Below are 16,208 nucleotides of genomic sequence, written 5' to 3' on the forward strand. Positions count from 1 at the left end.
GAGAAAGAGAAAATAAAGAAAACTCACAAAAAGAGGCATGCAGGAGCATTCTTCTTTCCATGCGCAAGAGAAAAGAGGCGGGCTGCAGCAGTCACACCGCACTGCGGCCAATCAGTTAATTGGGGCCATGGGAATAGACCAGGGAATGTGATCTGTGGCTCTTGTCATGACTCTGGTCACATGATAGACAGGAGTTACATTCACAGCGCTCACTACGTCTGGGTCTATGAGCCGGGAAATGAACAACCGAAGAGGAAAAAGCGCAAGATCAGATAGAGCAGGAATGTAAACCAGAAGATGAGCCGACGTGAAGCTCGTCACATCATGTTTTATTTTTGTGAGTTTTCAGAGGAAGCAGGAAGTGTGGTCATTTTTCAAGCGTACGATCATGGGACCAGTGGAGGTGGGGGGGCATAATGGGTCTTCACCAGTCAGACATTCAGGCAGCGTTTGAGACGAGACGCTGTGTAAACATGAAACAGCGACGCATTTATAACCCTTCATTATTACAGAGGAAAACGATTCACTAATCTTAGTTCTGGTCCCATTTTTAACCAGAACCGTCTAAAATAATGGCTCCAAGTCCAGAGACTGTCGCTGAGAAGCTGCACCCAAATCAGCTTTTATTCTTAAACGGTTTGAAAGAAAGCGACGCAAATCCGTTTATTATTACTGAAAATAAATGTATTCAATCGAGCCCAAACGAAACTCTTTCAATACAACAAACATGCAAATTAAAGTAGCAGTAAGTCGGACATTTCTGCAAAAATTATCAGAAATTTGCTAGAAAAAATAAATAAATATTTTAGATTAATATCAGAAATTTTCCACATAAAAAACCCGAAAATTTCTAAATTTAAAATGTCAAAAATTTTCTCTTGAAAAATATTCTAGAAAATTGTAAAAATGTTCATAGATTAGAGAGATAGAAACTTTATTAATCCCTTTGGGATTAATAAAGGGAAATTGTAGAATAATAACAGTAATATTCACAACATTTCTGAAATTTTATCCTTTTTTTATCTACAATGGTGATAATAAACCCTCGTAAAAATAGCTTTTCTTTTTTCCATTTATAATAAATATCTGGCTACTTTATTTGCTCAGTTTGAGGTTGTTCTTTTAGCCTGTGATTACTTTTCAATCTAAAACTTTGGCCCACTTGGCAAAAGGTTTGTACAACCTTTTTGTACAGACAAAACATTAACATTATGTTAAATAATGTTAACATTAAGTTGAATAATGTTGAAGTGATGCATTAAAACTTGAAATTACACACGTCTAAGATGTTTTCTAGTTTTTTACAGTTTGCTACAGGAGTCGTAACTTCTGTTTGATTGTAGTTATTTATTCATGAAAACATTAAAAAACGATGAACAAGACGAGGATTTGGGCAAATGTTCTTTATGACGCAAGAAAAGGAAGAAGAGCAGAGTGGTTTTATTCCCAAACAATATTTAGTTTTTTAATTGAGCTCTTTTTTTTTGCTCTGACCATAAATCCCCTCGGTGATGCAGTCAGCACCACTGCTGCCGTTTTTACAGCCGCGACAGTCGCTAAGCGCACCCTGGGGGGTCGTTTCAGACTAAATATGTTGTTGCAAGAGCAACCTCTCTCCTATAAAACTCTCTCAATAATGAGACATTTCAAGGAAAGTCGGGTTCCTGCATCTGTGGATCAAGGTGAGCCTTCAAAGCCGATTTTGGTTTTAAAAAGCCTCAAGGTTTCTTCAGCGAACCAGCGACTTTTATTCCCACCAATCAGCCTCTGAGATTTGCTGTCATTAGACAGAAGCGGAGCCCTGCGACAGACTGGACACCTGCCACCCATCCGTCCGTCTGCCTCGGACGGATGGGTGGACGGACGTTTGAACGGACAGATGGATGGCCGGACGGACGGACGGAGGATGGATGGAAGGATGGATGGACAGACGGATGAAAGGACATACGGAGGGATGGATGGATGGACGGACGTACGGACGGAAGAATGGATGGATGGATGGACGGACGGACGGAAGAATGGATGAATGGATGGACATACAGAAGGATGGATGGACGGACGGATGGCTGGACAGATGGAAGGATAGATGGACGGACAGGTGGATGGATGGACGGACGGATGGACGGACGGATGGATAGATGGATGGATGGACGGAAGGAATGATAGATGGACGGACAGATGGATGGACAGGTGGATGGATGGATGGATGGACGTATGAACAGACGGACGGATGGACGGATGAACAGACGGACGGATGGATGGATGGACGGACAAACGGATGGATGGATGGATGGACGGACGAACGGATGGAATTATAGATGGATGTACAGACGGATGGATGGATGGACGGACAAACGGATGGATGGATGGATGGATGGATGGATGGATGGATGGAATTATAGATGGACGGACAAACGGATGGATGGATGGACGGACAAACGGATGGATGGATGGACGGATGGATGGAATTATAGATGGACGGACAAACGGATGGATGGATGGATGGATGGATGGACGGACGGATGGATGGACGGACGGACGGATGGATGGAATTATAGATGGATGTACAGACGGATGGATGGATGGATGGATGGACGGACAAACGGATGGATGGACGGACGGATGGATGGAATTATAGATGGATGTACAGACGGATGGATGGAATTATAGATGGATGTACAGACGGATGGATGGATGGATGGACAGATGGACGGACAAACGGATGGATGGATGGATGGACGGACGGATGGATGGACGGACGAACGGATGGATGGATGGAGGGATGTACAGACGGATGGATGGATGGACGGACGGACAAACAGACGGATGGATGGATGGACGGCAGCGGGTCGTGGGGTAAATGCAGTGGAAGGTCAACCAAAGGTAAAAACAAATCTCTGTTTTCAACTTTGGTTCTTCTCTCCCGGGTTTTTGCAGGAAGTGTTTCTGTTTTTTATGTGAGCAGGTGAAAATGTTTTATTTTTATTTAGCCCAGTTCTCGGTAGCGGTGTAACTTATCGCCTCGTTTACAGAAACACTGCCAGATTTTTTTAATAATGCGATTTTATTTGAAGATCTCATTTAATTGAACCTGAAAGCTAAAAGTCAAAACACTGAGTCTGTGACATATTTTGGCGTTGAGCGTTTTTAAAAAGAAGATTTCCTTTCATTTTAAAGACAATCTGAGAAAATATTCGAGGGAAATAAAATATATATGGAAAATAAAACAAACTTCTAAGTTTTGCTGCTGGTTAAATGGTTTTCCTGTAACGATGAGTTGTTTCTACCCGATTAGTACTTTTAACAGCGCATACACAAGGATGATTGACAGCACTAAGACCCGCCTCCTGGCTCTAACTGGTTCTCTGGTGCATTTCTTCAGATGGTGATAGTAGCTTTTCACAGATCATCTGCCTCATAAAGTATCACGATATGGTGATGGTTTTAACAAATATGTAAAAAAATCTTTATAAAAGTTAATTATTGTAGCTTTAAACATTTAAGATGAGTAGATTTATTCAACTTTAATGTACAGTACATTCATTATTTGGTTTATTTCAACCAGATCCTTTATTACATTCTGTATTTTAAATATCTGAATATTTGGATTGTTTGTTTTTATCATTACATAAGTGTAATTAGTCAGGTGATGTTTTGTTTTTATGCTAAAACACTTTTGCAGAGTGCTGCTTCAGCACATTTCTGAAAATCTCAAGCTGTACCTTTGGCACTAAGTATTAAACTCACAATGTTTTTGAAACATTTGGCTAAAATTGTCCAAGTCTGTGTCAGATAGTCTAACTCTATTTGTTTCATTTTCAGTGAAAGTGTTTTCCAGTAACAAGGGGGAGTTTTCCCAGTCGACACAAACGGTTTTATGAAATAAAGCAGCAGGGCTGTAAAAGGGACAATGAAAATGTTGCAAATGATTACCTCAGATTTAAATAAACAGAATGACGTCGTAATAAGAACGGTTTCATCATGTTTCCCATGACTTAATCCTCAGACATAACATCAACGACGACTTCCTAAAAATTAAAGCCTCCATTTACTTTCAAACGTCACAGAGCTCTTTGTTCTGACGGTTAAAGGACGATTTCAAATGAGCTTTAATGGAAACTAAGCATTCTGGGAAATGATTCCCACTCCTGTGTTTTTCTTCTTGCAGATTTTTAAGCACTAATCTAAAAACCTGTAGCTTAATCAACTCTTGGATATTTGACAAAATGAATAAAAAGTTAAAACAACTTACTGCTGTAAGTTTATCTTTCACAAACTCACACATTTAGGTTCAAAATCTAAACCTCGCTACTTTTATTTGACTTAAACATTAGAAGACAGTAGACACAACTAAATGCCGTAGATCTGACAGGAAAGCCTGCAAATTGCAAGTCTATACAAGCATATTTGAACAACAACAGTCTGAAAACGTGAAGCACTATCCTTATATATTGTAGCAAGATGGGGGAGGCAGATGGAGAAACAGAGAGAGATAAAACAGAAGGATTCAAGAGAGAAAAAATGCAAACATCAAATAAAGATGAAAACCCGGACTGATATCAAAGAGCAGGACAGGAGGGATGAAAGAGAGCGAGCGGCATCGATACCCACCACAATCATTTCTGATGGCTCCAAAGTGATGCATTCACAGCCCCGCCTGCCCCCCAGCTGCTTGCCAAAGCTGCAGAGAACAGAGACACACAGAAATACGTAAGCATAAAATAAAACCAGACGATCTGCTCACGCTGACCAGAGGCCAGATGCGTTCAATCGCAGGCGCCCACCCACAGACCTGCGCCAACATTAGGGCCCTTAAATTACCGTCATTACCAAATCGTTACGCTGAGGCAGCTTTAAGCGTAAATGATCCTGATATATACCTGCTGGATATCTTCAACTAAACATGGTGCATTTGTTGGGAGTAAAGTACATGTGTTTGTGTCAAACTCGAGGCCAAATCTGGCCCGCCGTAGCTTTTTACGTGCCCCAAATTACTTCAATAAGTCCCTTCAGCTTTTCACAAATCTGCAGAAACAGTCCGACATGCTTCTAGAGAAAAACGTCGAGCATCTGACTTCAAAGTGCAAACGTGTCGAACTGGAAGCGTCAGACGCTTTTTTGGAACGCGGGAGAGAAAAAAAAAAATAAAAAATCACAAAATTCTGGAGGAAAAGCTGTTTATTTTAACAGTTTAATTGGTTTTATCAATATATTGTGGCACAGCCGGCCTTTGAAGAGCATTCAGATTTTTAATACGGCCCAAAACCAAACTGCGTTTGACATCCCTGGTTTATCTGAGCTCAGATTTAACAACAGCTGAGGGGTAAATTAGACCAGGTTTTAGATTCTGATGTCATTTTTGAGACCAAGTCGTACTGAAAAAGATGAAGTGAATTTATTGTTCTGCCGCCTCGTTGCCATTGTTATGGTTTTTATGTTATGCATGTTTGCTGCAACAGGAATGTGGACTAAGGACATTTATGGAGAACATTTAGTGCTGCGTGTGACCAACTGCAGACAAGAAGTCTGGAAAAAGACCAAACAGACAAAATAAGCCAGATAAGCACGCACATAAATATAAGACTCATTCAGAGATCTACTGCCAAAGCAAGATATAAAAAACAATCCAACATTCAATTGTTTTGCACTAATTAAAGGTGCATGAATACGTTTGCATTGTACACCAGAAAATGCATTCCACCAACCAGTCTTTCTAAATCAATTTTTTCAAAAATAAATCATGTGAAAACAGAGTTTGACCTTTTTAAGACCACGCAAATGCATATTGATCCACCAGAACTCCTATTGTTTTACAGCAAGAAACACAGTTTCAGTCTTTTCTCAGAAAAAGGAAGTGAACGCCTGCTCTACATAAATGCTAGCAAACAAAAACATACAGCCATTTTTAATCTGCTTCATGTAAAAACGTGCAGATTGAAAGATGATCCTCTGCGAGTATCTCGCTCCTCTGGGATTGGAGAAGCGCTGATTCAGCATCGCCTGCGGTTTGGATCTCATCGTAGAAACTCGCGTCAGATCTCTTAATGCTTAACTAAACTCTTAAAGATAAGTCAGCGGATCTCTCCGCGTTTCAAACCTCTGCTTTGACCATCCTACTGGTGATCACCGTTTCCAGTCCAACTGACTAAAACCTCTAACTGGCTCTTCTTTGGAAACAGTGAATCCACTAGACGTCTCCCTTCTCCCGTTATATTTCTGGCTTTGGTTCCCTTTTGCCGCATCTCATTTTGCATTCTCTTTCATTCCGAGTGGAAAAACAACATTTCCTCTCATCCTGAACCGCAGCTTCTGAACAGCAGAGACTTTGCTCAAAGTCACGATCTTGATTCAAAGACTAATCTGTCCTCATTAAAATAGAGAATCAGAAAAATCCTGAACTAAGAGAGGCGTTTTACTTGGACACAATTTTCAATGTCAAAATAATTAAAGCGTCAAAATAAAGGAGGAATAAAGAAATCGGTCTCTACTGTGCTTTGCTAAAGCTGAAATTAAAGCTTTGGGAAGCTGACCTTTGACCTAAGCGAGGCCCTTATTGATGTTCTGCTGCCTCCTACACACAAACTAATTAATTTTAATGGAAAAAAATATTTTAAAATAGTTTTTAATTACATTTTAATAATATTAAATTAATATTTAATTAAAAATAATTAAATATTAATAAAAATTTTAAATAAAGTAACATTTTTACATTAATGTGTAAAAATCATTTTGCTTTTCTAAAAGTTACATCCTGCAGCTTTAAAATGAGCGTTTTTTTTTTCCCCCTTTGCTTCCAGCCCATTTATCTTGGTGATGCTTTAATCAGCTGCTCTTGCCTCCCTCCTCTGGGCTCACATGTCGGCTGCAGAAAACGTTCCTGAAGGTGCAAAGGGTTCGCTGGCGTCCAGCATCGAGGCCCTCAGGGCACCAAGGCTGCAGCGCCGTCACCAAACAGAGAAGATGAGCTCATTCCTCAGAAACTCTCAAAGCTGCTCAGATGACACATAAACTTATGCTTATAAGGTACAACTTTTTATTCTATGGTGCAAAATGGACACAAGTGAAAATCACTGAAAAAAAGAGAACAGAAACCCAACTTATGTTACATGAAATCCAATTACTTTAGTCAAACTTTATTTATTTACGTTTGTTTAACATGACAACTTAATAAACTTACTAGCAGCAAATTAACCACATTTCTTTTTAAGTTGGATCACCTGTTTTCTTTTTTCAGTGTGTATTAAAAATGTAATTCTGGTCAGGAGTAAATCAGGAAAGCCCCGCATTTATTACCACTTAATAAAAACGGGCATGTCGCACCAGGTGCACAAGACAAGAAAAATTTTTATAAATGATGTTTAACACTGGAACTGGAAGACATTTTAATGTCCCAGATAAAGAAAGAAAAGAACAAATTAATTAATTCTGAAGTCTCTGTAAAAAAATGCTCTTCAAAAAAAGGTTTGCACCAGACTGAAAGCTTTAATCATCCAGTTTATGGGAGAAAAGAGGGAAAAGAGGAAAACAATAAACATTATTCGAGTTATTTGGTTCTGGTTTAGTGCAATTCAATTACTTTCTTACGCAGGGACAGAAAATATGACATTTCTTTATAAAAAATAAATTTTTTATTTCATTCTAAAAAAAAAAACAAGGTAATGACCAATGATTATTGAAAATTGGCGTGAATTCTCAATTTTGAGGAATTAATAAAAGTCCAAAATGGGGTAAAAATTGGATCCAAGATGGCTGACTTCCTGTTTGATAAGGAAGTCCAGTGGAGCTCTGCAACTTTACCAAATTTAAGGTTAACGTTCAAAGCACATGGTGCAAATCTTACAAAAATCTTAGGCAGTTTGGCGACATTTTGTTTTGCTAAAAATAATAATAAAGTTCAGTTTGATCTGTCAATAATAGATCAAAGCTGATCAAGAAAAAACACAGCAGACTGGTCTGTCTCTATGTTAATTTGGGTTTTGCGAAAAAGACGTTTAAAGCATATTTTAAAGAAATATAATGGGGAAAAAAGTGTAAAAATATCCAAATTCAGTAGCCGGGAGGCAGTGAAAGCTCTCAGGCAGGTCAGCCCAACTCTGACAGATCTCTCTACCCTCCAGTGAGGCGAGACGCCTGGTTCCCGTCTGGCCTAAACAAAGCCTGCCAAGGCAGTCTCTTCACTTTCCCTCTGTCTGTGTGTGAATGAGACAGAAGCACAGCCAGCTACAATAAAGGGAAACCCTGAAGAGCTGCAATTTTCAGGCTTCTTTACTTTCTGTGTAACCACTGTTTGCTCAATCATTTCTCATTTTTCCTCGAGTTACTGCATGCCCATGGTGGTAGAAGAATAAACACATTTAAGCCAAATATTGGTGACAGACAGTGTGTGTGTGTGTGTGTGTGTGTGTGTGTGTGTGTGTGTGTGTGTGTGTGTGTGTGTGTGTGTGTGTGTGTGTGTGTATACACATGAGTTTGCCCCATAACCAAAGCTACTGCCATGCCTGAACTGAAACATGACTCCCGTCTCCTGTCAGCTTGTCCAAATTTGTCTGTAGTTGAACGTCTACATCCAGAAAATCACCAAACTTCAGTCTTAAGCAACATGAGGGAAAAAAAACATAATTTAAAGCTTCATGCACTGAATGACACACATTTGAACAAGAAAAGGACACAAAGTTTCTCTTTTAGGTCATTTTGATGACAAAACATTAAAGCACAACCATTTTTGTTTGCTCAATTTAGTAAGTTGAAGTTTATACAGCTTAATGTTTTTGGATGCCAGTTGAACACAACCTGACATTATTGAGATTAAAAAAAGATTTATGCGTCTTGGTCAGGTCTTTGTTTGGTAAAATCTATATTAAAGCAAAAGTGAACTTAAAAAAGGCAACTTAAGCTACTTCAAATAAGTCACTTTTTTCTTCTGATTATAAATGGCTCTTCTGTAGCAGTCTGTATTACAGCAAATAGGAAGAAGCCTCTGACTAAAGACATTTTTTTAATATTATTCTCATGAAGAAAATGGTTGAGTTTGTCCGTAATTTTTATTTTATGTAAAATCCATCTTTGCGCCATCATATACAGACACAGAACCTGCATTTTATGAAAATGTGGCAGCTAGCATTTAGCTACTTTCATCATCTATAAAAAACAAAACATTTCTTTCACTCTACCTTGAAAATATTCAAGCCATGTTGACCGACTGTGGAAGAACCTGACCTGATGCTTTGCGAGGAATATTTTGTTCTTCAAGCCAATTTCAAAATCAATCAACATCACTGTGATTATTATTTTATCAATCATCATCTGGGTGATGAAAATCTCTCCCCACATCGGTGAGAATTTGTCTGTCGCCTTTCAGCAGGTGATGATTCGCCTCTCCTCCCTCCCTGAAGAAACAAGCTGCTGGCAGACGGAGGAACAGGTTCAGATTTGGTCCAGTGGCAGCTGCTGGGCTTTGGGCAACAAACCATGACAGCCAGCGACTCACTGCGGCCACACACACACACACACACCCACGTACACACACACACATATACACACACACACACACACACACTAAAGCTTGAGGCCACCACCGATGTGTCCACCAAGTCTCAGACATTATTAAACAACTTTTCCAAACAGACAAAAATTTAAATATGTTTTGTTGGTTTATTTTCACATTTTCTCTGTTTTTTTCTAGACATTTTCTGAGACTCTGCCTATTTTATATCTACAATGGCCATAATTTACTGTTGCTAAAATCCCTTTGAAGTTTTGCATCCACAATAAATATTATTATTGGGGGAAAAAAGAGTGCAGCTTTATTTGTGCACATTTTTCCTACCACTTCGGCCGGTTTGCCCTATTGGCAGAGCGTCAGAGCTTCTGACATCGTGGCTTTTTCTTAACGTTATGAAATCTTCCAGGTTTAAGACTAAATTTTGAGTTTTCATTAGCTGTAGGGCAAAACCATCAAAAAGAAGAGAGATAAGGGGTGCTGTGGTGGTCCAGGGGCAAAGCACACCCTATGTATCGAGGCTTTAGTCCTCATGCCGGTGGTTGCAGGTTCGATTCCCGGCCTGGTGACATTTGCCGCATGTAACCCTCTCATAACCTTCTTTCCTGTCAAACTACTTTCAAATAAAGGCCACTAGAGTCAACAAAACCTTAAAAAAAATAAAATTAACAGAGATAAGTGCTTGAAACATGTCAGTCAGTGAGTTTTTAAATCTCTAAAATAAATTCACTTGTTGATTATAAACATAATGCAGCTCCATTTTGGCTAATGGTATTAGGAACTTCACATTATTTCCCATTGGTTTATTCCCAACTCTGCTGAAACTATGCAGCGCCACATAACTTTGTCACTCAAAAGAAGAGAAATTAGTCTAATAAGTAGTATTTTTCTTATTAAAACCACAATAATATGTGAATTATAAACGTTAAAAGCCGCTTTTGCTTCAAACTTTACTCTACAGAAAGTAGGGCAAAGTTTAAACTCTTTATTGTTTTACGAAAAGGCCGGCGTGTCTGTTCAGCCGTCACTGAAATGAATGAGAACATTTTCTTCATGCTAAACCGCTATCAGTGAACCATCCACATTCTTCAAATTCTGAGCATTTGAAGAGTCCTGAAGTGACCGAAACTACTGTTACTTTGTCAACACTGCAGGGCTGACGTGCCGAACGCAGACTTTTCATTTGTACAACACAAAGTATTCGTCTTTTTTTATGACCAAACAAAAGGTAACACCAAGTTTATCCAAATACTTTCACTGAAAAGCCAACTTTTCTGCACCAAGTCAGCTTTTATTCTTTCTTAAACTTGGTAAATATAGCAAGAATTTTGAAAAAAAGTGACCCAAATCATGTTCTTATTACTGAGTATAAATGTATTCGATCACCAAGAGACACTGAAAACTGTCTATGGGAGGAAAAAAAAGTAATACATTTTAAAAAGTAGTACATTTCTCTCAAAAAAAAACTCAACAAAAAAATCTTGAGATTGTCTGAAATTTTCTACAAAATAATTGGAAATTTCTGAGTTTGAAAAGTCACAAATTTGCTACGAAAAACTGATTAATAATAGATAACTTCTACAAAAAACATTGATATTTCTGATTTTCAAAATGTCAAGTTTTTGAGAAAATGTCCAACTTTTCTAGAAAAGTTTTTAGCATAAATGCAGTCAACATTAAATTTCAGACAACTTCATTTGCTTGATTTTGAGTCGACAGTTTTGACCCAACAGTTTGACGCCACTAGAATAATAAATGCATTTCTGCTCTTCAGTTTTTACACAGACAAACTGGCAGACATTTTGTTTTAAAGAGACACTGAAGAAAACGCACCAACAGCTGCTTCTCAACCCCAAAACAAGTCCAGGTTTCAAATTCTCTTGCCATGATCGCTATTAAGTTGTAGAAGAGCAAGTTTAAATGAAACCAAAAGATTCAGATAAAAACTGGGGGCTTTAGGAAGTGAAACAGTGAAACAAACAGTTGCAAAAGTACCGTATACTTTTTTTACATTCTATTTTGTCACACACAAAAACTTTAGTCCGTCTATAAGGAGGGTTTTGTGAGATAAATCAACAAAAAGTAGAACAAAGGAAGCAAAAATAGCCGCTTTATACGACTAGTGTGTGAAATTATTGCAAAAAAAAATGTTCAAGCCGTCTGTGGAAATCAGTTTTTAAAGCCACTGCATTCTCACAGCATGATGCCGTCACCACCGTGTTTTACTTTGGACGTTGTCACGATGATCAGCAGAATTAGCGTTTTGTCTCATCGACCAGAGAAATTTATTCTACATGATAATCATCTAAACGCCAAAATAATTAAACCAACATTCTGAGTAAAATGTAAAGTTTCAGTGGTTGATTTTTGTGTTTCTTTGATGCAAAGCAATTTAAACTGACTGACTGACTGACTGACTGACTGACTGACTGACTGACTGACTGACTGACTGACTGACTGACTGACTGACTGACTGACTGACTGACCCACATTGCTTCTTTCTACAGCAGTTTGCTTTTTGATACGTGGTATCAAAAAGCAAACTGAAATGGTTATGAGAAACCATTTCTATGTTTGCTCTTGTTTTTAATTTACTGCATGCGTCTATAAAAAAAACGGTTAACCAGATATGTTCCTGACAGAAACTCGTCTAGTTCCCATTTTTCATCAGCACTTCACTAACAGTAGCCACCAACTATAAATGTGTTTACTGCTGGTTGTAAAGTGGCAGAAAAAGGAGAACTACTTCTCTTGCTGATAATCAGTGCAGATAAAGAAAGACAAAAACACAGGAGTTGGTGGCGCGTTTTTAAGAGGCCCGGCGGTTTGAAGTTATCCTGCAGCGTACCGCAGGGAGTTTCCTGGCTTTCCAGCAGTTTGGACGATGGCAGGCAGGAAATGAAACATGCTGGGCGAAAGAACGAATAAAGAAAGGAAAATAAACCAGATAAAAGAAAGAAACGCAAATAATTCAAAGTTACCAACCAGCAACAGAAACGCTATGGATCCAGCTCTCTGTGCTCCCTCTGATATGAAGCATATTATCCACAACAAGGAGGGGTGAAAGTTCATCGACCAAATAATCCAAAATCAGATCCGAGTGCGGTCATGTCGAGCTCCTGAACGTCCAACACAGATGTTTTCCCAGAAAGCAGAAGTAAGAAGCTGTTAGCCTTCTGGTTCGTCTTTAACAGAGGAACGAGTGTGTTCTCTTTCTGTTCACTTCTGTCCGTCCGCTTGCTTCAACAAGGTGTGTGTCTGTGTATGAGTGTGTGTGTGAGATAGAGAGAGAGAGAGAGAAAGTGTGTGTGTGTGTGTGTGAGAGAGAGTGTGTGTAGTCTCATTTCCTGCCTGGATGTGCTTCTGGGCAGGCTGCTCAGGAACACATGGCCATCCTCTGCTCTGCCAGGGGTTCCGCATTCCTCTCTCTCTCTCTTTTGCACACACACACACACACACACACACACACACACACACACACACACACACACACACACACACACACACACACACACACACACACACTGTGCCTCTGGGCCTCTGCATGGCACCAACATTCCCACCCCTGACTCGTTTATCAACTGACCCGTGCCGGACTGACAGGCGGTCCTAAGCAGCCTGGGGGGACTGTTAGTGGACCGGCTACAGAACCTCTACAGAACCTCTACAGAACCAAAAACAACTCGTCTCCGCAGGCTGCAGAACAGCTGTGGTCGCTTCACTTCTTCCAAGTTAGAAAGTGTATTTTTTTTAGCAGTATCGTATATTAAATATATACACACACACGTTGTAGGGCTGTAGTGATACAATAATATTCTGCTCGCGATATGATATATATTGCGATATTCAGCAAACGATACAATTCGATACACTTTTGCGATTTTCTGAAAGATTTTAGCTGGACAAAATGAATCAGAGAAGTGGTGAGAAAACACGTTTCTTTTAATTGAAACAGTACAAACTGTAGCTTTCATGCATTTGTAAAGTAAATAAAGTCACAAAGTACCTGCTCTGAATAGTTTGATACCTTTTTAACACTTTACATCTGAAGGAATCTCTAAGCCTGATGACCGAATCACTCTCCCAGCGAAGCAAGCAGTGAGTGAACAAGGTGACAGTTGGATGTTACGATACTTGCAGATGAATATCGATTTTTTTCTAGGAAAGAAAATATCGATATATATCGCAAAATATAGCCCTAATATGTTGGAAATCTGATGTGAATGCTACCGCTACTTAGCATAGCTACAGATGACAGTGGATAAACGGTTTTCCTTCAAGTTGTTTCTCTGCCATTAGCATGTTTAGCAGCGAGTACATAAGGGTGACTCACAGCGCTAAGCCCCGCCTCCTGGCTCTGATTGGTTGTTTTTACTTCAGATACCAATAGCAGCTGAAGGAGGAGGTGAATAAGATTTATCATTCTACAGATTATCCCATAAACTGATACAAAATGGATTAATTTTAAATTAAATTTCAATCTAATTAAAAGTTATTTGTAATTTTCATTTTAAGTTTAATTTTAGCGCTGATAATCACTGTTCTAGTCTCTGCTACGCTGCAGCCTGTTGTCAATCAGAATCACTGTTTTCATAAAATGTATGACAAACTCAAAATTTTTATGTTTTTTTTCCCTTGCAAATCTTTGATTTCTAGATCTGAGAAACTTCCTTCTTTTTCAGTTTTTTGGCGCCGACATGCTGTCGTATGTTTTTTATGTTTGCTATATTAAATAAAAGTCATAGATGAATGAATACATTTATTTTCAGTAACAAGAACATGATTCGTCACTTTCTTTTAAAATGTTTCCTGTATTTAGCCACATTAACGACAGAATAAAAGCTGAACTGGGTGCAGCAAAGTTGGCTTTTCAGTGAAAGTCTTCGGATTAACTTGGTGTTACCTTTTGTTAAAACTTGGTTATGAAAAGACGAATACTTTGGGTTGTACAAATTAAAAATCTGGAAATGGAAATCATGTTGCAATCTTTTAATTAATTAATGACAACGTTGGTCGGTGCCGCCAAAACGGGGGAACTGATGGCGTCAAAACCTGCATTGTTTCAGCGATTTCAAACCGCTTCTGATGGGTGATTAGCCGATAAATTAGCCATAACTACCAAGCGATCATTTGACCCAGGACTGATTACACACTGCACTCTCTGATACTGAAAACAAAAGCAACAGGCTGGGCCGTTACAGCGCCCTTCACACTGAAACGCAGCTAGTCATGAATAGGCTTTTGTCATCGTCTGAATAAAAAGCTAGCTTCTTTCATTGTGTGAATAAAATATGAATAAAATCATAATCACAGAATAAGAAACTTCAGCAGAAGCGGTGAACCTTCTGCTGACATCCAGAAACGATTATCTAAAGTATCTTTTCCTTTTCCGATGGGAGCAACACAGCAGGCCAAAAACCGCAGCCTGTTTTTGAAGATACCATCAGAGTAGCCGCCGTCTCCTCCTTACGGTTTTTGGCATTGATTTCCTCTTTTTCAGTCCAACTATAAGACCAAAATAGTTTCCTATTAAGTTCTGAGTTGATTTATTTAATAAACAGGTTAAAAAAAAGTCTTGTTTGTTCAGTAATTAGCCCATCAATCACCAAACAGACGGAGGAGAAACTTCCATGTTCCAATCTCTGGCTAAACTACTTAAAATTTCAGCCAATAAATTAAAACTTAGAGAGCAAAATAGACATGAACTGTTCAGTTGGAGTGTCTGAGTCAGGCAGTGTGACGAAGCAAACCCACAATCAGAAAGAAAGAAGAGAGAACTGAAGGAGTGTGTAGCTTGGCAAAGCTCACAGACATGTTGAGGCCTCAATTAGTGCTGTAGTGTCAACTCTGCTAATCCTCTGCAACAAAGAACCTCATTCGACCTTTGACCTGCTCAAGCAGGCATAACATCAACTTTTATTTCTGTTCTTGTGACAGAAACACTCATAAGTACTGTCACTTTCACGCTAAGAAATTTAGTTTCTTAGCGTGAAAGTCCAGCTGGGGTTAAAACTGCAAAACAATACTTATGAATTTGGATAAACAAGCTGAGTTTAACAATTTGGTCTAAGCCAGGGGTGTCCACACTTAAAAAAAACACAAAAACAAAACTCTAACTAATCTCAGAAAACAAAAAGAAGAGTCTCTTGCTTTGACCTTTTGTTAAAACTCGATTATAAAATACTTTGTGTTGTTCTTCACATTTTCCTTTGTAATAACATTATTTTGATAATAATTTTAATCCGATTACAAATTAAACATCTCCATCTGCATCTCCTGGTCAAATCTGCAGTTGGGGGGCCGCACAAAACCAAGAGCCACAAAAGGCTCCCGGTCGAAGCTACAAAAACTTCACAAAGTTGTCGGTATTTTCCAGTTTAACTAACTGGAATTAAAAATATCAGAGTTTCAGATTGTGGATTAGACAACACTTGATGAATGTTAGAATAAATTTGTTCTTTGCAGCCAACATGAACATGAGACGACAAACGTGTGTAGATGTTTCCTCACAGCAGCAAAAGCAACATTTTCATGCTTTACAGCTCTGTGACGTGCCATCTCTCTTATCATCCAACAGATGAGCACACACACGCACACACACGCGCGCACACACACACACACACACACGCACACACACACACACACACACACAAAACTCATGACAAGCTGTCAAGATAGTGCAGCTTCACGTGTCATGTCAGATAAATCC

At 39.0% G+C, this 16,208-nt stretch overlaps 1 protein-coding gene across 8 annotated transcripts in view; it reads right to left on the minus strand.

The window, feature by feature from the left end:
• Positions 1-16,208, minus strand: part of rapgef6 (Rap guanine nucleotide exchange factor (GEF) 6) — a 147,813-nt gene that overhangs the window by 92,423 nt on the left and 39,182 nt on the right. For 7 of the 8 annotated variants that reach the window (XM_008426850.3, XM_081615334.1, XM_008426867.3 and 4 more), the window contains one exon: positions 4,612-4,681. In XM_008426850.3, coding sequence (XP_008425072.2) covers positions 4,612-4,681 — 70 coding nt within the window. Of the gene's footprint in view, positions 1-4,611; positions 4,682-12,484; positions 12,752-16,208 lie in introns of those variants that run through there. The other variant, XM_008426868.3, reaches the window with a different exon arrangement.

The sequence above is a fragment of the Poecilia reticulata genome, chromosome 14 (assembly GCF_904066995.2).
Source record: "Poecilia reticulata chromosome 14, P_reticulata-male-v2, whole genome shotgun sequence".
Taxonomy (NCBI): domain Eukaryota; kingdom Metazoa; phylum Chordata; class Actinopteri; order Cyprinodontiformes; family Poeciliidae; genus Poecilia; species Poecilia reticulata.